This window comes from Pristiophorus japonicus, chromosome 5, assembly GCF_044704955.1.
Source record: "Pristiophorus japonicus isolate sPriJap1 chromosome 5, sPriJap1.hap1, whole genome shotgun sequence".
Taxonomy (NCBI): domain Eukaryota; kingdom Metazoa; phylum Chordata; class Chondrichthyes; family Pristiophoridae; genus Pristiophorus; species Pristiophorus japonicus.
In genome coordinates this window covers 2900461-2923870 of record NC_091981.1, presented here as the reverse complement: position 1 = coordinate 2923870, position 23410 = coordinate 2900461, and the positions used below count along the sequence as shown (strand labels likewise).

The 23410-nt window shown below is 46.5% G+C and overlaps 1 protein-coding gene and 1 pseudogene across 5 annotated transcripts in view; both read right to left on the bottom strand.

Annotated features, from left to right (window-relative positions):
• ulk4 (unc-51 like kinase 4) overlaps positions 1-23410 on the bottom strand; it is a 615462-nt gene that overhangs the window by 518549 nt on the left and 73503 nt on the right. For all 5 annotated transcript variants that reach the window (XM_070880300.1, XM_070880304.1, XM_070880303.1 and 2 more), the window contains exons 14-15: positions 21001-21061; positions 6378-6559 (exon numbers count right to left, since the gene is read on the bottom strand). In XM_070880300.1, coding sequence (XP_070736401.1) covers positions 6378-6559; positions 21001-21061 — 243 coding nt within the window. The remainder of the gene's footprint in view (positions 1-6377; positions 6560-21000; positions 21062-23410) is intronic.
• On the bottom strand, positions 8614-8732 carry LOC139264873 (5S ribosomal RNA; annotated as a pseudogene).

Below are 23410 nucleotides of genomic sequence, written 5' to 3'. Positions count from 1 at the left end.
TGCACCAGGGAGGCAACATAGCATCTTGGAGTCTCGGTTGCGGTCGCAGAAACGCCTATCTATTCCCCTTACAATTGAATCCCCTATCACTATCGCTCTCCCACTCTTGGCTGCTGCTGCCCCCCAACAATACCCAAAGCGGTGAATCTGTTTTGCAGGGGGATGGCCGCAGGGCACCCCTGCACTACCTTCCTTGCACTGCTCTTCCTGTTGGTCACCCATTTCCTATCTGGCAGTGTACCCTTTACCTGCGGTAAGACCAACTCACTAAATGTGCTATTCACGTCATTCTCAGCATCGTGGATGCTCCAGAGTGAAACTATGCCCCCTCGTTCTCGATTCCCCCACGAGAGGAAACATCCTCCCTGCATCTACCCTGTCAAGCCCCCTCAGAATCTTATACGAGGTCACAAGGTTTGGGGTGGGGTGGAGAGTGCACATAGTGATAGACAACGTATCGCAATTGTCTGGGTCGGGCTGGATGAACCAGAGGGTTTTTACCCATCTGTCATTATTCGTTTTTTTTTAAATGGATAAATCAGCTAAGCAAATCTTTTATTTTAGTTAGAGGTTGGTATGTTAAAAGAACTCTGCATAACTTTTGTCACATGGTTTACAATCAAGGTGACACAATGAAGCACTTTGATGCAAGTGACATCACTGCATTGTGTAGTTATAGAAACACAGAAATTTACAGCGCAGAAGGAGGCCACACGGCCCTCGGTCAGCAGCCCTGAAGGTTACATATAAACCTCTGAACAATGAACAATGACGGAAAGGCAAAGAGCACCCAGCCCAACCAGTCCGCCCCACACAACTGCGACACCCCTTATACTGAAACATTCTACACTCCACCCCAACCGGAGCCATGTGATCTCCTGGGAAAGGCAAAAACCAGAGAAAAACCCAGGCCAATTTAGAGAGAAAAAAATCTGGGAAAATTCCTCTCCCACCCATCCAGATGATCGAAACTAGTCCAGGAGATCACCCTGGCCGTATTCGATTCCCTGCAGTACTTATAATGGAGGGACTGCTGCCAACGACTGCACGCGCAGTCCACTTCCTGTCCGTTGGCAGCAGTCACATCCTTTTATAAACACAATGTTCCCGAAGTCATTCAGTGACCTTTTAATCTTCCGATAATTATCTCCATTCTGGATACGGAAATAATTACTGTTAGGCAGGTCTAACCCAAATAATAACAGACAGCTACAACAACAACTTGCATTTATACAGCGCCTGTAATGCAGTGAAACGTCCCAAGGCGCTACAACTGGAGGGTTATCAAGCAAAAGTTTCACACCGAGCCACATAGAGAGAAATGAGGGCAGGTTGGTCAGAGAGATAGATTTTCAGGAGCGTCTTAAAAGAGGAGCGAGAGGTAGAAGGCGGAGAGGTTTAGGGAGTGAGTTCCAGAGCTTAGGGCCTTGGCAGCTAAAGGCACGGCCGCCAATGGCCGAGTGATTATAATCGGGGATAATAAAAATAACTTTTATTTATATAGCGCCTTTAACGTAGCAAAACATCCCAAGGCGCTTCACAGCAGTGCTACAGACAAACAGATACATTTCACACCGAGCCACAAAAGAAGAAATTAAGGCAGATGACCAAAAGCTTGGTTGAAGAGGTAGGTTTTAAGGAGCGTCTTAAAGGAGGAAAGAGAGGTAGAGAGGTGGAGAGGTTTCGGGAGGGTGTTCCAGAGCTTGGGGCCCAGGCAACAGAAGGCACGGCCACCGATTGTTGAGCGATTATAATCAGGGATGTGATGTTCAAGAGGGCAGAATTAGAGGAGCGCAGACATCTTGTGGGGTTGTGCGGCTGCAAAGATTGCAGAGATAGGGAGGGGCGAGACCATGAAGTGATTTGTAAACAAGGATGAGAATTTTGAAATCGAGGCATTGCTTAACCAGGAGCCAGCGGATTGGAAAACCATAAATGTAACGCCCCTATTTAAAAAGGGAGGCAAACAAAAAGCAGGAGACTATAGCCCAGTTAGCCTAACATCTGTCGTTGGGAAAATGCTGGAGTCCATTATTAAGGAAGCAGTAGCAGGACATTTGGAAAAGTATAATTCAATCAAGCAGAGTCAGAGTTCCGTTTTATGAAACGGGAAGTCATGTTTAACAAATTTGCTGGAGTTCTTTGAGGATGTAACGAACAGGGTGGATAAGGGGGAACCAGTGGATGTGGCGTATTTGGATTTCCAGAAGGCATTCGATAAGGTGCCACATAAAAGGTTACTGCACAAGATAAAAGTTCATGGGGTTGGGGGTAATATATTAGCATGGATAGAGGATTGGCTAACTAACAGAAAACAGAGAGTTGGGATAAATGGGTCATTTTCCAGATGGCAAACAGTAACTAGTGGGGTGCTGCAGGGATCGGTGCTGGGTCCTCAACTATTTACAATCTATATTAATGACTTGGATGAAGGGACCGAGTGTAATGTAGCCAAGTTTGTTGATGATACAAAGATGGGTGGGAAAGCAAATTGTGAGGAGGACACAAAAAATCTGCAAAGGGATATAGACAGGCTAAGTGAGTGGGTAAAAAATTGGCAGATGGAGTACAATGTGGGAAAATGTGAGGTTATCCACTTTGGTAGGAAAAATAAAAAAGCAAATTATAATTTAAATAGAGAAAAATTGCCAAGTGCTGCAGTACAGAGGGACCTGGGGGTCCTTGTGCATGAAACACAGAAAGTTAGTATGCAGGTACAGCAAGTGATCAGGAAGGCAAATGTAATGTTGGCCTTTATCACAAGGGGGATGGAGTATAAAAGCAGAGAAGTCCTGCTGCAACTGTACAGGGTATTGGTGAGGACACAGCTAGAGTACTGCATACAGCTTTGGTCTCCGTATTTAAGGAAGGATATACTTGCATTGGCGGCTGTTCAGAGAAAGTTCACTAGGTTCATTCCGGAGATGAGGGGGTTGACTTATGAAGATAGGTTGAGTAGGTTGGGTCGATACTCCTTGGAGTTCAGGAGAATAAGATAATGAGAGGGCTCGACAAGGTGGATGCAGAGAGTATATTTCCACTCATTGGGGAAATTAAAACTAGGGGACATAGCCTCAGAATAAGGGGCTGCCCAGTTAAAACTATGAGGAAGAATTTCTTCTCTGAGGGTTGTAGATCTGTGGAATTCTCTGCCCCAGAGAGCTGTGGAGGCTGGGTCATTGAATATAGGGTTATGGGGAGCGGGCGGGGTAGTGGAGCTAAGTCCATGATCAGATCAGCCATGATCTTATTAAATGGTGGCACAGGCTCGAGGGGCCGTATGGCTGACTCCTGCTCCTATTTTTTATGTTCTAATGGCATAGGGATTTTGGAGGACAGAGTATACAAGAGAGGAGAGATGAGAGGCAGTATAATGACATTAGATACTGACCCGGGAGGGAAAGAGAGAAAAAGCGGGAGAAGGAAGTGTAAATAGAAGTCAATGGCTCGGGTCTGAAGCAGCAGCCAAAATCTGCACGCAATTAGACACAAGCGAAAAACTAAGAAAAAGAAATTCAATTTACATAGTAAATACTACAATAAGGATTCTACAATAGTAGAAGTAATATAATCAAGATTAATTATTTAAAAACAAAATTAACATATAGAATAATTATAAATGAAATTGAAATCAGAAAATCAGGAATTGAAGAAAAGTTAAATCAGTCTTTAGCTGTCTTAATAATTCACTCTCTGTCCTACGATTCAGTTAATGATGCTCAGGAGGGCAGAATTGGAGGAGCGCAGAAATCTCGGGGGGTTGTGGGGCTGGAGGAGATTACAGAGATAGGGAGGGGCGAGGCCATGGAGGGATTTGTAAACCAGGATGAGAATTTTATAATAGAGGCATTGATTAACCGGGAGCCAATGTCGGTCAGAGAGTACAGGGTGATGGGCGAACGAGACTCAGTGTGAGTTAGGACACGGGCAGCCGAGTTTTGGATCACCTCTAGTTTACGTTGGGTGGAGTGTGGGAGGCCAGCCAGGAGTGCGTTGGAATAGTCAAGTCTAGAGGTAACAACGGCATGGATGAGGGTTCAGCAGCGGATGAGCTGAGGCAGAGGCAGAGGAGGAGATGGGTGATGTTACAGAGGTGGAAATATACGGTCTTAGTTATGGATACCAATGATGGTTGGAAGCTCATCTCAGGGTCAAATACAACACCAAGGTTGCGAACAGTCTGGTTCAGCCTCAGACAGATGTTGGGGAGAGGGATGAGGCCAGATGGCTCGGGAACGGAGTTTGTGGCGGGGACTGAAGACAAAGGGTTTTGGTCTTCCCAATATTTCATTTGGAGGAAATTTCTGCTCATCCAGAATTGAATGTCGGACAAGCAGTCTGACAATTTAGAGACCGTAGAGGGTTCGAGAAAAGTGATGGTGAGGTAGAGTGGGTGCCGTCAGCGTACAAGTGGAAATAGATGCTGTGTCTTTGGATGATGTCGCCGAGGGGCAGCATGTGGATGAGAAACAGGAGGGGGCCAAGGATAGATCCTTGGGGGATACCAGAGGAAATGGTACATTTAGAAAGTAGATGGGATGGTGCAGAAAATGTCTCCAATTCACTGTCTCCTGGAACTTGTTTGATCGCTTTCATGGGTTGGAGAGGAATTTGCCAGGTTTTCTCCCTGCTAAATTGGGCTATGTTTTTTACCTCTCCCAGAAGTTGCATGGCTGGTGGGGAGGTGGATGGGGCACCATCATTAGTGGCAGTCCCTCGGAATCGAGGAAGACTTGCTTCCACTCTTAAAATGAGTCCTTCGGTGGCTGAACAGTCCAATATGAGAGCCACAGACTCTGTCACAGGTGGGACAGATAGTGGTTGAGGGAAAGGGAGGGTGGGACAGGTTTGCCGCACGCTCCTTCCGCTGCCTGCGCTTGGTTTCTGCATACTCTCGGCAATGAGACTCGAGGTGCTCAGCGCCCTCCCGGATGCACTTCCTCCACTTAGGGCGGTCTTTGGCCAGGGACTCCCAGGTGTCGGTGGGGATGTTGCACTTTATCAGGGAGGCTTTGAGGGTGTCCTTGTAACGTTTCCTCTGCCCACCTGGGGCTCATTTGCCGTGAAGGAGTTCAGAGTAGAGCGCTTGCTTTGGGAGTCTCGTGTCTGGCATGTGAACAATGTGGCCTACCCAGCGAATCTGATCGAGTGTGGTCAGTGCTTCGATGCTGGGGATGTTGGCCTGGTTGAGGATGCTAATGTTGGTGCATCTGTCCTCCCAGGGGCACATGATCAACGTACCACATAGCTGTGCGTCAGTCCCACACAGCCCAGGACCGGCTTTTCCAACCTCAGATTTTGCGTACGCTCAAAACTTTGAATGGGCCGCGCAAGGATCATGCACCCAAACAAATAATTAGGGGGGACAAATGTTCCCAACCATACGGAACAGGCTCAGTGGACCAGAGCAGGTCTTTACCTGTCTACTTGACTATTCCAACGCACACATTCTACACTCCAAAAACTTGAGGTGATCCAAAACTCGGCTGCCCGTGTCCTAACTCACACCCGCTCACGCATGGTATGGCTAAATGAGTCAGTTTCAGCTTTATCGGTTATTGAGAACATAACAGAAAAATGAGGAGCAGAAGTAGGCCATACTTCAATAAGATCACGGCTGATCTTCGACCTCAACTCCACTTTCCCGCCCGATCCCCATATCCCTCGATTCCCCGAGAGTCTAAAAATCTATCGATCTCAGCCGTGAATATACTCAACGACTCAGCATCCACAGCCCTCTGGGGCAGAGAATTCCAAAGATTCACCACTCTCTGAGTGAAGAAATTCCTCCTCATCTCAGTCCTAAATGGCCGACCCCTTATCCTGAGACTGTGACCCCTGGTTCTCGACTCTCCAGCCCGGGGGAAACATCCTCTCAGCATCTACCCTGTCAATCCCCCTCAGAATCTTGTATGTTTCAATAAGATCACCTCTCATTCTTCTAAACTCCAGAGAGTATCGGCCCAATCTACTCAATCTCTCCTCAACAATATTGTTGCCTTCACATGTGGAATAAATATAAACCTTTCGATCTGCCCTGCGTACGAGATTTTGGAAGAACTACTGTCTTGCTTTCAAACACCTCCACAGCGATAGAAGCAGCTTCTGTGCACCCAACTATCATGCAGCAAGCCTGCAGGAGAACAGGGGTGGACTTTAAACGCAAGAATGGCAGCAATGCAAGGAGGCTGTTTTGACGTCGCAGGACCCAGACTGCATCGAGTCGGAAGCATAAAATGGCCGTATGCATGCAATGGGCATCTGCAAGTTATTAAAAATAGAAAATAAAATCACAATTCTAAGAATGCATCCGACACGCTGGTGGAATGCCTGGTGTCTGCCGTCAGCCAGTAAGCACCGCGGAGTTTGGCACTTACCAGCTGCGATTCGATGAGTCTTGTGGCAACTTCCTTGTGACTGGCCACCGTGCAGAGATAGCACATCAGGTTGAGCTTGGCTCGCGGTGCCGATGCAGTCTTCTCTCCAGCATCCAGCAGCGAGCACAGCTGCAGCACGAAAACGGCCCAGTCCTGTCCCTTCAGGGACACCAGCTTCTCAGCTGCAAGTTATCGTCAAAAGGACATAATTAATTTCACCTTCTACAATGTAATAAAAGAAATAAAGACATGCATTTCTATAGCGCCTTACACGACCACTGGATGTCTCAAAGCGCTTTACAGCCAATGAAGTACTTTTTGAAGTGCGATCACTGTTGTAATGTGGGAAACGCGGCTGCCAATTTGCGCACAGCAAGCTCCCACAAACAACAATGTGATAATGACCTGATAATCTGTGTTAGTGATGTAGATTGAGGGATAAATATTGGAATCTGGGGATTCTTCAAAATAGCACCATAGGATCTTTTTCATCCACCTGAGAGAGCAGACCGGGCCTCAGTTTAATGTCTCATCCAAAAGATGGCACCTTGAAAGTGCAGCATTCACTCAGTACAGTCCCTCTGACAGTGCGGCACTCCCTCAATACTGCCCCTCCGACAGTGCGGCTCTCCCTCAGTACTGCCCCTCCGACAGTGAAAAAACAGAAAAGCAAATTATAATTTAAATGGAGCAAAATTGCAAAGTGCTGCAGTACAGAGGGACCTGGGGGTCCTTGTGCAGGAAACACAAAAAGTTAGCATGCAGGTACAGCAAGTAATCAGGAAGGCAAATGGAATGTTGCCCTTTATTGCAAGGGGGATGGAGTATAAAAGCAGAGAAGTCCTGCTACAACTGTACAGGGTATTGGTGAGGCCACAGCTGGAATACTGCGTGCAGTTTTGGTCTCTGTATTTAAGGAAGGATATACTTGCATTGGAGGCTGTTCAGAGAAGGTTCACTAGGTTGATTCCGGAGATGAGGGGGTTAACTTATGAAACTAGGTTAAGTAGGTTGGGCCTATACTCATTGAAGTTCAGAAGAATGAGAGGTGATCTTATCGAATTATATAAGATAATGAGGGGGCTCGACAAGGTGGATGCAGGGAGGATATTTTCACTCATAGGGGATACTAAAACTAGGGGGCATAGTCTCAGAATAAGGGTCCACCCATTTAAAACTGAGATGAGGAAGAATTTCTTCTCTCAGAGGGTTGTAAATCTGTGGAATTCTCTGCCCGTGGAGAGCTGTGGAGGCAGACAGATTTTTGAACGATAAGGGAATGAAGGGTTATGGGAATGGGCAGGGAAGTGGAGCCGAGTCCATGATCAGATCAGCCATGATCTTATTAAATGGCGGAGCAGGTTCAAGGGGCCGAATGGCCAACTCCTGCTCCTATTTCTTATGTTCTTATGTGCTGAAGTAATGAGAACTACTCTGTAGTGTTAGAATCCAGCTTATAACCAAGGACGGGGCATTAATTAGTAAGATAAGAGTCTGCAGCATGCATCATTTCCTTATCGTTAAAGTTGCAAGACCAAGCTCGGAAATGAATTATGAGTAATTGTCTGTGTAGAAGTTCTCAGAGAAAAATGGCTCCTTCTGCAAAAAGGGAGGATAGCGAGGTAAGGGCAGACTGGGCTATTGAGGATATAACAAGCATGGTGGATAGAGGTGTACCAATGGAAGTGGTGCATTTAGATTTCCAAAAGGCATTCGATAAGGTGCCACACAAAAGGTTACTGCAGAAGATAAAGGTACGCAGGGTCAGTGGAAATGTATTAGCATGGATAGAGAATTGACTGGCTAACAGAAAGCAGAGAGTCGGGATAAATGGGTCCTTTTCGGGTTGGAAATCGGTGGTTATTGGTGTGCCACAGGGATCGGTGGGATCACAACTGTTTACAATATACATAGATGACCTGGAAGAGGGGACAGAGTGTAGTGTAACAAAATTTGCAGATGACACAAAGATTAGTGGGGAAGCGGGTTGTGTAGAGGACACAGAGGCTGCAAAGAGATTTATATAGGTTAAGCGAATGGGCTAAGGTTTGGCAGATGGAATACAATGTCGGAAAATGTGAGGTCATCCACCTTGGAAAAAAAAACAGTAAAAAGGGAATATTATTTGAATGGGGAAAAATTACAACATGCTGCGGTGCAGAGGGACCTGGAAGTCCTTGTGCATGAAACTCTTTTGGAATTTGAACTCGGATCGCTGGATTCAAAGTCCACCAACGGTAAACTGCACCTGGTATTCTGAGGTGGTCTCCCATCCAAGTACTAACCAGGGCTGATTCTGCTTAGCTTCCAAGATCAGACAAGATTGGGCATTTTCAGACCAGTGTGGCCGTGAATCCCAAAAAGTTAGTTTGCAGGTGCAGCAGGTAATCAGGAAGGCGAATGCAATGTTGGTCTTCATTGCGAGAGAGATGGAGTACAAAAGCAGGGAGGTCCTGCTGCAACTGTATAGGGTATTGGTGAGGCCGCACCTGGAGTACTGCGTGCAGTTTTGGTCACCTTACTTAGGGAAGGATATACTGGCTTTGGAGGGGGTACAGAGACGATTCACTAGGCTGATTCCGGAGATGAGGGGGTTACCTTATGATGATAGATTGAGTAGACTGGGTCTTTACTCGTTGGAGTTCAGAAGGATGAGGGGTGATCTTATAGAAACATTTAAAATAATGAAAGGGATAGACAAGATAGAGGCAGAGAGATTGTTTCCACTGGTCGGGGAGACTAGAACTAGGGGGCACAGCCTCAAAATACGGGGGAGCCAATTTAAAACCGAGTTGAGAAGGAATTTCTTCTCCCAGAGGGTTGTGAATCTGTGGAATTCTCTGCTCAAGGAAGCAGTTGAGGTTAGCTCATTGAATGTATTCAAATCACAGATAGATATATTTTTAACCAATAAGGGAATTAAGGGTTACGGGGAGCGGGCGGGTAAGTGGAGTTGAGTCCACGGCCAGATCAGCCATGATCTTGTTGAATGGCGGAGCAGGCTCGAGGGGCTAGATGGCCTACTCCTGTTCCTAATTCTTATGTTCTTATGTATTGAAGGTCAAAGAATGTTTGAATTAATAACGAGAGTATTGTAATGACATGTTGGGCCCAGATAGCTGTGAGCTGTCACAGCATTTGAAAGGGAAAAAGGGTATAAGAGAAGCAGCTATTGAACCCTGACTGCAGCGCGAACAGAGAGGAAGACCGGAGGGGACCTACAGTCACCAGAACACAGCGAGCGAGCGCCACAGTCACTTGGTGGGCTTCCGTTGAGGTTTCGAGGAACAGACTGTCGACTGTCACCTTAAGTATTTAATCTTTGTACTGGAAGTAAACCACTTAATAAAATCTGTTGTGCTTATCTGCAGTATACCTGTACCCTGCGTGATCTGTTGTGGTTACGGACAGGTCTCTTCTGTCAGATCTTACAGAGTGAGTGAGCCGGCAAAGTGGCGCACCAGCAGTCTGGGCGGGCATGTGGGACAGGTTGGACATGACTCACGGTGAGCATTAAGCAGATGAGTCCGGAGCCACTTGGGATGAGCTGGCGAGTGAGCCAGTGGAGTGAGTCAATGAGAGTCCGACACAGCTTGACCTAGCCGGAGTGATCACTGGACTGTCCAGGCTTGTTACCAGATCGGTTTGAGCAGAATTATTAGCATTTCCCTTCCCCCCACCCTGCGCCCCCGACTTCTCCTCAGCTACTGTTGCGTTCAGCTCCCAGTTACCAACTACTTGTGATAATTTGAGTAAAAGAGCTGAGAGAATAAAAAACAAGAGATGGCACAGGAATCAGGAAAGGTTGAGAAGGGAGGGGCAGACATGACTCAAGGTGGGTGGGGGGTTAGTTTGAGAAATACACTGGACAGGTCACAACAGAAAAAGAAAGACTTGCATTTATATAGCGCCTTTCACAACCACTGAATGCCCCACAGCGTTTATAGCCAATGAAGTACTTTTTGAATTGCAGTCACTGTTATAATGTAGGAAACGCGGCAGCCAATTTGCGCACAGCAAGCTCACACAAACAGCATTGTGAAAGTGACCAGATAATTTGTTTTAGTGCGTTGATTGAGGGATAAATATTGGTCCCAGGACACCAGGGAGAACTCCCCTGCTCTTCTTCATAATAGTGCCATGGGATAGGCAATAAATGCTGGCCTTGCGAGTGATGCCCACATCCCGCGAACGATTACATTTTTAAAAACAGGTAACTCTAGTGTATAATAACCATTTTATTTCATAGTTTGATTTTTATGGTGTTCTTACATTATATAAATATTAATCAGTAAACTTTCACTATTTAAAAAGGATAACTGCTAAAACCAATGACAAAAAAATATTCTAGTCACTCCCTGCTATTCACTAGTCTGACATTTGGTGGTATAAAAAAATCATTTGATTTTTTAAAAAGTTCATTCTCAGGATGTGAAATCTTTCTTATGAAAGGAAAATTATGTTTGACAAACCTACTGGAGTTTTTTGAGGATGTAACTGATAGACTAGATAAGGGATAACCAGTGGATGTAGTGTATTTGGATTTTCAGAAGGCCTTTGATAAAGTCCCACATAAGAGGTGAGTGTGCAAAATTAAAGCACATAGGATTGGGGGTAATGGTATTGGCATGGATTGAAAATTGGTTAACTGACAGGAAACAGAGAGTAGGAATAAACGGGTCTTTTTCAGGGTGGTGGGTAGTGACTAGTGGGGTACCACAGGGATCAGTGCTTGGGCCCCAGCTATTCACAATATATATCTATACATATATATACATATATATATATATATATATATAAATGATTTCGATGAGGGAACCAAATGTAATATTTCCAAGTTTGCTGACGACACAAAACTAGGTGGGATTGTGAGTTGTGAGGAGGATGCAAAGACGCTGCAAGGTGATTTAGATCGGTTGAGTGAGTGGGCAAACATATGGCAGCTGCAGTATAATGTGGATAAATGTGAAGTTATCCACTTTGGTAGGAAAAACATAAGGGCAAAGTATTATTTAAATGGTGATGGCTTGGGCAGTGTCGATGTACAGAGAGCCCTGGGTGTCCTTGTACACCAGGCATTGAAAGCAAACATACAGGTGCAGCAAGCAGTTAGGGGCAAATGGTATGTTGGCCTTCATTGCAAGAGGATTTGAGTACAGGAGCAAGGATGTCTTACTACAGTTATACAGGGCCTTGGTGAGACCGTACCTGGAGTAATGTGTGCAGTTTTGGTCTCCTTACCTAAGGAAGGATATACTTGCCATAGAGGGAGTGCAGCGAAGGTTCACCAGACTGATTCCTGGGGTGGCAGGACTGTCGTATGAGGAGAGATTGGGTCGACTAGGCCTGTATTCACTAAAGTTTAGAAGAATGAGAGGGGATCTCATTGAAACATATAAAATTCTGACTGCTTTGGTAGACTGAATGCGGGGAGGATGTTTCCCCGGGGCTGGGAAGTCTAGAACAAGGGGTCATAGTCTCAGGATACGGGGTAGGAAATTTAGGACCGAGATAAGGAGAAATGTTTTCACTCAGAGGGTGGTGAACCTGTGGAATTCTCTACCACAGAAGGCTGTGGAGGCCAAGTCACTGAATATATTTAAGAGGAAGATAGATAGATTTCTAGAAATAAAAGGCATCAAGGGTTATGGGGAGAAAGCGGGAATATAGTGTTGAGATAGAGGTTCAGCCATGATCATATTGAATGGTAGTGCAGACTCGAAGGGCCGAATGGCCTACTACGGTTCCTATTTTCTATGTTTCTGTGTGGACGTTGCTGGCAAGGCCAACATTTATTGTCCATCCCGAATTGACCGAGGAGGTGGTGGTAAGCCGTCTTCTTGAACCGTTGCAAATGGTATGTTGGCCTTCATAGCTAGAGGATTTGAGTATAGGAGCAGGGAGGTCTTACTGCAGTTGTACAGGGCCTTGGTGAGGCCACACCTGGAATATTGTGTTCAGTTTTGGTCGTCTAATCTGAGGAAGGATGTTCTTGCTATTGAGGGAGTACAGCGAAGGTTCACCAGACTGATTCCCGGGATGGCAGGACTGACATATGAGGAGAGACTGGATCAACTGGGCTTATACCCACTGGAGTTTAGAAGAATGAGGGGGGATCTCATAGAAACATATAAAATTCTGACGGGATTGGACAGGTTCGAGGCAGGAAGAATGTTCCCGTTGCTGGGGAGTTCCAGAACCATGGTGGGGGATTTGGTGATGGTAATGCCGTTGAATGTCAAGGAGTGGGGGTTAGATTCTCGCTTTTTGGAGATAGTCATTGCCTGGCACTTGTGTGGCGCGAATGTTACTTGCCACTTATCAACCCAAGCCTGATTGCCGTTCAAATCTTGCTGCATGCGGGCATGGACTGCTTCATTATCTGAGGAGTTGTGAACGGAACTCAACACTGCTTCCATCAGCGAGCATCCCCACATCTGACCTTGTGATGGAGGGAAGGTCACTGATGAGGCATCTGGAGATGTTTGGGCCTGGGACACTTGGTTTTGTGCAATGTATTTGTTCCTCATTGGTAGTCACCGTCTTAAATGCAATTGATTGGTTCGTGTTCGGTCAGTTGGCTATTTGATTGGTGGCTATTGTCCTCACTTCAGCCAAGCACGAATCGTTGCTTTACAGAGGGACGGTGGCCCAAGGTGAGACACCGAGGTATGATTCTTTGTGAGGTGATGGTTTCAAAATGCATTGACAATACAAGATATTACAGGGCACCGATGTTCCCGTTAAGCTGCGCAGCCCGTGGTCTGCAGCTCCCTTGCTGACCGTGTGCCGGCTTTACAATCGGAAAAACCGTGCGGAAATGTGAATGGGCCGCGCAGCACCCAAATAAAAACATTAAAGGGAATAATGCAGGGCACGCTTTAAGAAAATCACTGGTAACCGTTAACATTTTGATAGAACAGAAATCAGCACATGGGACGCCCCACTGTAAACGCAAAACGTGAATGCCTGCGGGAAGCAGTTCATTGATTTTTTTGGTGGGGTGGAAGGGGGGGTTGTTTTTAAAAGAGGTCAGTAATTATTTCAAGGTACCAAATGGCAATGCTATGGGGGCAGGGGGGAGGAAGTGGGAGGGGTGACAATATTTAAGGACACGATTATTGCATAATGACTTGGACAGTCATAAAGCAGATCTCCCAGCTGTGAACAGTATTTAACCCAACGAACTGGTGAAATAAAGGAACCAATGATGCAACGTGTGTGTAGTGCAACTTGAACAGCGGTTCTGCACATTTCCTGACTGAGCACAAGTAAACTCTGGACAACATCGAGGACATGTCCTGTTCAATTAGTTAATAGCACCAAGAGCTTAATCACCGCAGTTAGCGGGCAATTTCTTCAAACGATGTTAATAGGAGAAGCTTTGTCGCACGCAGCTGACAAATTGTTCTGACAATTTCGATGAACCCTTTCTTAGTGCGATTACACGAAGTCAGTTCTGAGCCTTGCAAATCCTGTGTAAGACCGTTAAGTTCATTAGTCGATTAGGTTTTAGCTCAATGATATGGAGAGAAACAAAACCGTTATTAGTATTCCAGCATGGAAGGCCATGTCCCCGGGGGGGGAAAGAGAGGCGGGTGGAGAAGGTGTGCGCGCATAATTTTAACCCTTTCACTGCCATGGAGCAACAGTTGCATCTGAACAAATATTTAAGATCTCGGACCGTGTTGTAAAACTTATTGCTGAGTACTACTGTTGATGAATACTGATTGCTTCAGTCTCGCCCTTGATCTGATGTGCTCACTCAGACCCATTTGTTTAAATCTTGTGACGTGTAAACTTTACTCTGCACCCACGTGTGAAAAATGGCCGAGAAAATCAATCGGAATCGTCCTCAATGACACGTGTAGTTTACTGCCTCCCATTTCACAGAATCTCTCTGAACGATGATTGAGTACTCGTTACTGGGAAGGTATTGCTGAACTTTACTTTCATCCATTAATTATAGATTTTTGTGAAGTTGGCTAAGATGCAGCGCAGCACTCAGAACAGCATAGATGTAATCAACACCATCTTAGCCAACTTCAGAATACATTGTGCAAATTCACTACCTGTTACTTGGAGCTTCCCCATCTTGCTTGATTAACTTTCCCTCTTTTAAGTTAATTCTTTATCTCCTGTGATGTTTATGTTCTTGCTCAGATACACATAAATCAGAGATTTAACTGCCTCCAACCCTCCTGAATAAAATAAACTAGCCAAGCAACATTTCAATTGCAAACTTTCACTTTTCACACAGGAACTTAGTTGAGCCACACATAGCAACCAGGAAAACTAGCTAGACCTGACCAACAAATGAAAAGAAAATATCACCCAGCCTCCAAAGAGCTGACAACTCCATATCATCATAGGCAGTCCCTCATATCACAGAAACATAGAAACCGAAAATAGGTGCAGGAGTAGGCCATTCGGCCCTTCGAGCCTGCACCACCATTCAATAAGATCATGGCTGATCATTAACTCAGTACCACTTTCCTGCTTTCACTCCATACCCCTTGATCCCTTTAGCCGTAAGGGCCATATCTAACTCCCTCTTGAATATATCCAACGAACTGGCATCAATAACTCTCTGCGGTAGAGAATTCCACAGGTTCACCACTCTCTGGGTGAAGAAGTTTCTCCTCATCTCGGTCCTAAATGGCTTACCCCTTATCCTTAGTCTGTGACCCCTGGTTCTGGACTTTCCCGACATTGGGAACATTCTTCCTGCATCTAACCTGTCTGAACCCGTCCTCCTCACAGCTCACACCACCACCCAGTTTAGTGTCATCTGCAAACTTGGAGATATTACACTCAATTCCTTCATCTAAATCATTAATGTATATTGTAAAGAGCTGGGGTCCCAGCACTGAGCCCTGCGGCACTCCACTAGTCACTGCCTGCCATTCTGAAAAGGACCCGATTATCCCGACTCTCTGCTTCCTGTCTGCCAACCAGTTTTCTATCCACGTCAGTACATTATCCCCAATACCATGAGCTTTAATTTTGCACACCAATCTCTTGTGTGGAGCCTTGTCAAAAGCTTTTTGAAAGTCCAAATACACCACTTCCACTGGTTCTCCCTTGTCCACTCTGCTAGTTACATCCTCATAAAATTCTAGAAGATTTGTCAAGCATGATTTCCGTTTCATAAATCCATGCTGACTTGGACCGATCCTGAAACTGCTTTCCAAATGTGCTGCTATTTTATCTTAAATAATTGATTCCCAACATTTTCCCCACTATTGATGTCAGGCTAACCGGTCTATAATTCCTCGTTTTCTCTCTCACTCCTTTTTTAAAAAGTGGTGTTACATTAGCTACCCTCCAGCCCATAGGAACAGATCCAGAGTCGATAGACTGTTGGAAAATGATCACCAATGCATCCACTATTTCTAGGGCCACTTCCTTAAGTACTCTGGGATGCAGACGATCAGGCCCCGGGGATTTATCGACCTTCCATCCCTTCAATTTCCCCAACACAATTTCCTGGTTAATAAGGATTTCCTTCAGTTCCTCCTTCTCACCAGACCCTCGGTCCCCTAGTTTTCCGGAAGATTATTTGTGTCTTCCTTCGTCAAGACAGAACCAAAGTATTTGTTCAATTGGTCTGCCATTTCTTTGTTCCCCATTATAAATTCATCTGAATCTGACTGCAAGGGACCTACGTTTGTCTTCACTAATCTTTTTCTCTTCACATATTTATCGAAGCTTTTGCAGTCAGTTTTTATGTTCCCGACAAGCTTCCTCTCATACTCTATTTTCCACCTCCTAATTAAACCCTTTGTCCTCCTCTGCTGAATTCTGTATTTCTCCCAGTCCTCAGGTTTGCTGCTTTTTCTGGCCAATTTATTTGCCTCTTCATTGGATTTAACACTATCCTTAATTTCCCTTGTTAGCCACGGTTGAGCTACCTTCCCCGTTTTATTTTTACTCCAGACAGGGATGTACAATTGTTGAAGTTCATCCATGAGATCTTTAAATGTTTGCAATTGCCTATCCACCGTCAACCCTTTAAGTATCACTTGCCAGTCTATTCTAGCCAATTCATGTCTCATACAATCGAAGTTGCCTTTCCGAAAATTCAGGACTCTAGTCTCAGAATTAACTGTGTCACTCTCCATTTTAATAAAGAATTCTACCATATTATGGTCACTCTTCCCCAAGGGGCCTCGCACAACAAGGTTTCTAATTAGTCCTTTCTCATTACACATCACCCAGTCTAGGATAGTTGGTTCCTCGACATAGTGGTCTGGAAAACCATCCCTAATACACTGCAGGAAATCCTCCTCCACCGTATTGGTACCAGTTTGGTTAGCCCCATCTATATGTAGATTAAAGTTGCCCATGATAACTGCTGTACCTTTATTGTATGCATCCCTAATTTGTTGTTTGATGCTGTCCCCAACCTCACTACTACTGTTTGATGATCTGTACACAACTCCCACTAGCATTTTCTGCCCTTTAGTATTCCGCAGCTCCACCCATACAGATTCCACATCATCCAAGCTAATGTCCTTCCTTACTATTGCGTTAATTTCCTCTTTAACCAGCAACTACCCCACCTCCTTTTCCTTTCTGTCTATCCTTTCTGAATGTTGAACACCCCTGGATGTTGAGTTCCCAGCCTTGGTCACTCTGGAGCCAATGGTCATCCACTGGACCAAAACTTAGCTCTGTCAATGGTGGCTGGTGTGCAACGGCCACGAGGATGACTTGCTTCCACGCAAAAGAAGGGATGAGTTCATAGGTGTTCCAATGAAGGACCTAATATTCCAGATTCCGAACTACATCCTGAAGGGTGGAAGATGCCTGTGCGTGGATTTTTTTAACGTTTGGTGGCCGTTGCACACCAGCCACCACACGAGCTTGACAGAGCGAGGTCTTGGTCCAGTGGCAAGGGTTAACCAGGACGAATGGAGACTTGCTCTGCTGCATGGACCTAGTGCGCACACATATCGAAGTGTGGGCTGGGCCATTATGCCCCTGGGCCCCTGGCCCCGAACTCTCTGTGGCAGCTGGAAACCAACAGTTGCAATGAGAGTGGAGTGGAACACGGGCTTGTGATAACTTAAGCCGGAGGCATTTTCAATATTGCATCACTTATATTGTCGGAAAGGAGGCAAACATATGATTTACAGCAATGGCAAATTTAGACATTTCTGAAAGGGAATGTTATTGTGATTGCACTCGAGAGGGTTCAGAGCAGATTTACGAGGATGTTGCCAGGACGGAGAATTTTAGCTGTGAGAAAAGATTGGATAGGTTGGGGTTGTTTTCTTTGGAACAGGGGAGGCTGGGGGGAGACTTAATTGAGGTGTATAAAATTATGAGTGCTTAAAGTGGATAGGAAGGACCTATTCACTTCGCAGAGAGGTCAATAACTAGGTTGATGCTGAAACATTACATGACATGATTCAATGTAGACTAGGGCGGGTGTCCTGGCCACTATTTTATTTCATTTCATTCAGAGCATGTGGACGTTGCTGGCATGGCCAGCATTTATTGCCTATCCCTATTGGTGGTGTGCCACCTTCTTGAATATAACCGAGTGACTCACTGGGCCATTTCAGAGGGCAGCAAAGTGTCAACCACATTGCTATGGGTCTGGAGTCACATATGGGCCAGACCGGGTAAAGGCGGCAGATTTCCTTCCCTAAAGGATGTTGGTGAACCAGACGGGTTTGTAACCACAATCTGGTAGTTTCATGGTCAACGTTACTGACACTAGCTTTTTATTACAGATTTTCCCGCAACCATTACTACTTAAATCATATCAACTGTACCCAACTCTTTTGCAATTGAAATTCTGCTTTGCTTCGCCGTCAAAAATGAACTGGTCGGCTGCATGAAAGACTCCCCGCTGTGGGATTAACGAACGCCTGATGACCCTTCGCCTTACCCTATCCCAGAACCAGTGCGCCACAGTCATCAGTGCGACGCCCCAACACTCGATGCAATGGGTGAGGCTAAAGAGGCTTTTTATTCCAAGCTCGAGACATCCCTGTCCCGCGCCCCCACAGGTGACAAATTGATCTTCCTGGAAGACTTTAATGCCTGGGTCGGTAAAGGCACAGCCCTCTGGGGAGGTGTGATTGGCAGAGAGGGGGTAGGGAAATCCAACTCCAACGGCACCCAACTCCTGACAAAATGTCTAGAACACGAACTCCTCATCACCAACACCTTGTTCCGTCAGAGGGACAAATACAAGACATCATGGCAACACCCTCGCTCCAAACACTGGCACCTGCTCGACTATGTCATCGTCTGAGCCAGGGATCGCAAAGATGTGGCATCACCCGCGCTATGACAGGAGCTGATGACTGCTGGACGGACCACCGCCTAATCCAATCCATCATCGACATTAACATTGCCCCAAAGCAGAGGGGACAGCAGAAGCAGTGCCGCAAAAAAATTAATGCCGGGGCACTTAAAGACCCAGCTAAGGGAGCCCTATACAGCCAGCGCCTCACAGCCAATCTGGCGTGACTTGATGACCCTGAGATGCTGAATCCCCACAGTGCTTGGTCTGCCCTCCAGGCCTCTATAACCAGTGCCTGTGAAGAGACACTTGGTCACTCAACCAGAGAACATCAGGACTGGTTTGATGAAAATGATCAGGAGATCCAAGAACTAATAGATCGCAAGCACAGAGCATTTTTGAGCTTCAAGCAACAACCAAACTTGGGAGCTGCAAAGTAACGTTACAGACAGCTCAGGTCCAACAAAAAACCAGGGACCTAAAGAACAGGTGGTGGATGGAGAAAGCGCAGGTGATACAACAACTGGCCGACAGCTACGACATACGAGGATTCCTCATTGCAGTCAAGACCACCTACAGTCCAAACTCCCAAGGCCCCACCCCACTCCTGGCCAAGAACGGGGAAACACTCATCACGGACACCGAGGCTGTCAGGGCCCGCTGGACGGAGCACTATGAAGATCTCCTCAATCAAGACTCTGCCTTTGGCTCAAGTGTTCTCAACACCATCCCGCAACATGCAACCTGCCACCACCTCAGTGAGACCCCAACACTGCACGAGGTAGGCAAAGCAATAAAACAGCTCAAGAATAACAAGGCTACGGGTGCGGATGGAATTCCTGCTGAGGCGCTAAAATATGGCGGAGAGGCACTGTTGGCGTGGATGCATGACCTCATCTCTCTCATCTGGAGGGAGGAGAGCATGCCGGGAGATCTCAGAGATGCAGTGATCGTGACCATTTTTAAAAAGGGGGACAAGTCCGACTGCGGCAACTACAGGGGAATCTCCCTGTTATTAACCACTGGGAAAGTTGTCGCTAGAGTTCTCCTCAACCGTCTTCTCCCTGTGGCCGAGGAGCTCCTCCCGGAGTCACAGTACGGATTTCGTCCCCTACGGGGAACAACGGACATGATCTTTGCAGCACGACAACTGCAGGAAAAATGCAGGGAGCAGCGCCAGCCCTTATACATGGCCTTTTGCGATCTTACAAAGGCTTTTGACACTGTCGACCTGTGAGGGCTTATGGAGCGTCCTCCTCCGTTTTGGGTGCCCCCAAAAGTTTGTCAACATCTTCGCCTGCTCCACGACGACATGCAGTCGTGATCCTTACCAGCGGACCCATTACAGACCCAATCCACTGGGGTCAAACAGGGCTGCTTCATCGCTCGAACCCTCTTCTCAATCTTCCTCGCCGCCATGCTCCACCTCACTGTCAACAAGCTCCCCGCTGGAGTGGAATTAAACTACAGAACCAGTGGGAAGCTGTTTAACCTACGCCGTCTCCAGGTCCAAGATCACCCAAACCTCTGTCGTTGAACTGCAGTATGCGGATGACGCCTGCGTCTGCGCACATTCTGAGGCTGAACTCCAGGATATAGTTGATGTATTCACCGATGCATATGAAAGCATGGCACTCTCCTCCAGTCACTCCTTCAGGTTCAATCACACAATTCAAGAACTCCTCTTCAACCCAAAGCTCAGTTTCAAACCTCACTCCCTATCCATTACAGGTACAGCGTCCCGAATCTGGAACTCCGAAAATCGGAATTGTCCGATAACCGGACATTTTGCGCATAGCTGATGGAGTCGTCCGGAATCCGGAATCATTGTCCGAAAACCGGACATTTTTGAGGCAGCCAAGATGGCGACATCGGGCAGCGAGGGACGAGGAAACCGGTAAAAAGTGCCGCACCGAGGGGCTGCGTGAATCGACGAGTGGAGGATTGGCGGGAATCGGCGATGTGAATCGGCGAGCAGAGGATCGGCGGGAATCGGCGAGCGGCAAGGTCCGAAATCCAGCAAAACCGGAATCCGGCACAGATTTAGCCGAGGATGCCGGATTTCAGACTGAATTTTCTTGTCTAAAATCTAGCAAAACCCAAAAACCAGCACGGATTCTGTCCTGAGGATTCTGGGTTTTGGACGTTGTACCTGTAGCAAAACTACATTTTGCCACCTCTGCCCCAACCTCGGTCCCTCCTTTACCCATTGTTCCGACACCTCTAAACATGACCTCTCCAATATCGTCCTCAGCACTATAGAAAGACTGGTCTACAACTGAGAAGACAAGGCAAGTGGGAATATTTGGGATACAGTACAATCTCAAGTGTACTCTATGTAAGAAATCTCTTAATGCTTACCTGAATAGGCTGGAACACTTAGTGTTTTAGCATCAAATCTCATGGGTGCCGGTTTCAATATCTGTCACACAAAATGCAGAGAGAAATATGTTTATAGGGACATAAAAACTTAAGAATTAGGAGCAAGAGTCGGCCATTCGGCCCCTTGAGCCTGCTCCGCCATTCAATAAGATCATGGCTGATCTTCGACCTCAACTCCACTTTCCTGCACTGTCCCCATATCCCTCGATTCCCTTAATATCCAAAAATCTATCAATCCCTGTCTTGAATATACTCAACGACTGAGCTTCCACAGCCCTCTGGGGTAGACAATTCCAAAGATACAGCACCCTCTGAGTGAAGAAGTTTCTCCTCATCTCAGTCCTAAATGGCCGACCCCTTATCCTGAGACTGTGACCCCTGGTTCTAGACTCCCCAGCCAGAGGAAACATCCTCCCTGCATCTACCTTGTCAAGCCCTGTAAGAATTTTGTATGTTTCCGTGAGATCACCTCTTATTCTTCTAAACTCAAGAATATCGGCCCAGTCTGCTCAATCGCTCCTCATAGGACAATCCCAGGAATCAGTCTGGTGAACCTTCGTTGCACTCCCTCTATGGCAAGTATATCCTTCCTTAGGTAAGGAGACCAGAACTGAGCACAATACTCCCGGTGTGGTCTCACCAGGGCCCGATATAATTGCAGTAAGACAACTTTACAGATAAAGACTGCTATGTTTAACAGCACCGAGAAATAAAATAATTCAGAAGAAATGTTAGGGGAAAGGAAAGCAAATAATGAAATGTTAGGCTGTAATGAAAGTTTCTTAAGTTTGAGACACCACTAAACGGAGCAAATTATGGATTTATTGGATGCACAATAAAAAATAATTCTCGGAAATATTACATGAAGATAATTCATCCTTCTAAGTATCCTGCAGTCTACTCTTCAATTTAAAGTTGCTCAATTCAAGGTCGCTGATAATTCCATTTTTTTACACCAATTCCCACTTTGCTATGTTGTTATATTGCCGACTGAAGTGCCTTGGAAAGCTTGTGGGACTCCACAAGGATCAGTGCTGGAACCACTCTTGTTCACAGTTTAGACTTTGGAATCAGAAACACAGGCCCCAAGTTTCCACATGATTTGCTCCTGATTTTTAGGAGCAACTGGTGTAGAACGGAGTATCTTAGAAATCGGAATTCTCCTCATTTAGTTTGCTCCAGTTCTAGTCAGTTAGAACAGTTTCACTTTGGAACAGAATTTTTTTTTTTCAAAAGGGGGCGTGTCCGGCCACTTACGCCTGTTTTCAAAGTTTCGTCAGTGAAAACTTACTCCAAACTAACTTAGAATGGAGTAAGTGAAGATTTTTGTACGCTCGAAAAAACCTTGTCTGCACTTTAGAAAATCAGGCGTAGGTTACAAATCAGGCGCAGGGAATGGGGGTGGGGGGGTTAAAGGGAAGTTTACAAACATTAAACACTTCAGTTTTACAAATAAAGAGCCATCATCAATAATAAATGATAAATACATCAATAAATCAACCAATGAATCAATCAAAAAAAATTAATAAGAAATAATTTTTTTTTTAAATCAATAAATAAAACATTTTCTACTTACCGACTCCAGCACCGGGAGCCCTTCAACAGCGTGCTGGGATGCCCCCCTCAGTGTGTCTCTGTCAGTGTCTCTATCTCTCTGTCTGTCTGTGTGTCTCTCATTCTCTGTCTGTCAGTGTCTGTGTTTCTGACAGCGAGGGGAGGGAGAGGAGGGGGTTAGAGGGAGAGAGGGGGGGGAGCAGAGGGAGGGAAGGGGGAGGGATGGGGGAAAAGGGGGAGGGATGGGGGAGGGGGGGGGGAGAAGGGGGAGGGATGGGGAGAAGGGGTATATGGGGGAGAGGGGAGAAGGGGGAGGGGGAGAAGGGGATAAAGGGGAGAAGGGGGAGAAAGGAGATGGGGGGGAAAAGGAGATGGGGGAAAGGAGATGGGGGGAAAGGAGATTGGGGGGGGAAGGAGATGGGGGGGAAGGAGATGGGGGGGGAAAGGAGATGGGGGGGAAAGGAGATGGGGGGGGAAAGGAGATGGGGGGGGAAAGGAGATGGGGGGGGAAAGGAGATGGGGGGGGAAAGGAGATGGGGGGGGAAAGGAGATGGGGGGGAAAGGAGATGGGGGGGAAAGGAGATGGGGGGGAAAGGAGATGGGGGGGAAAGGAGATGGGGGGGAAAGGAGATGGGGGGGAAAGGAGATGGGGGGGGAAAGGAGATGGGGGGGGAAAGGAGATGGGGGGGAAAGGAGATGGGGGGGGAAAGGAGATGGGGGGGAAAAGGAGATGGGGGGGAAAAGGAGATGGGGGGGAAAAGGAGATGGGGGGGGAAGAGGATGGGGGGAAAGGAGATGGGGGGGAAAGGAGATGGGGGGGAAAGGAGATGGGGGG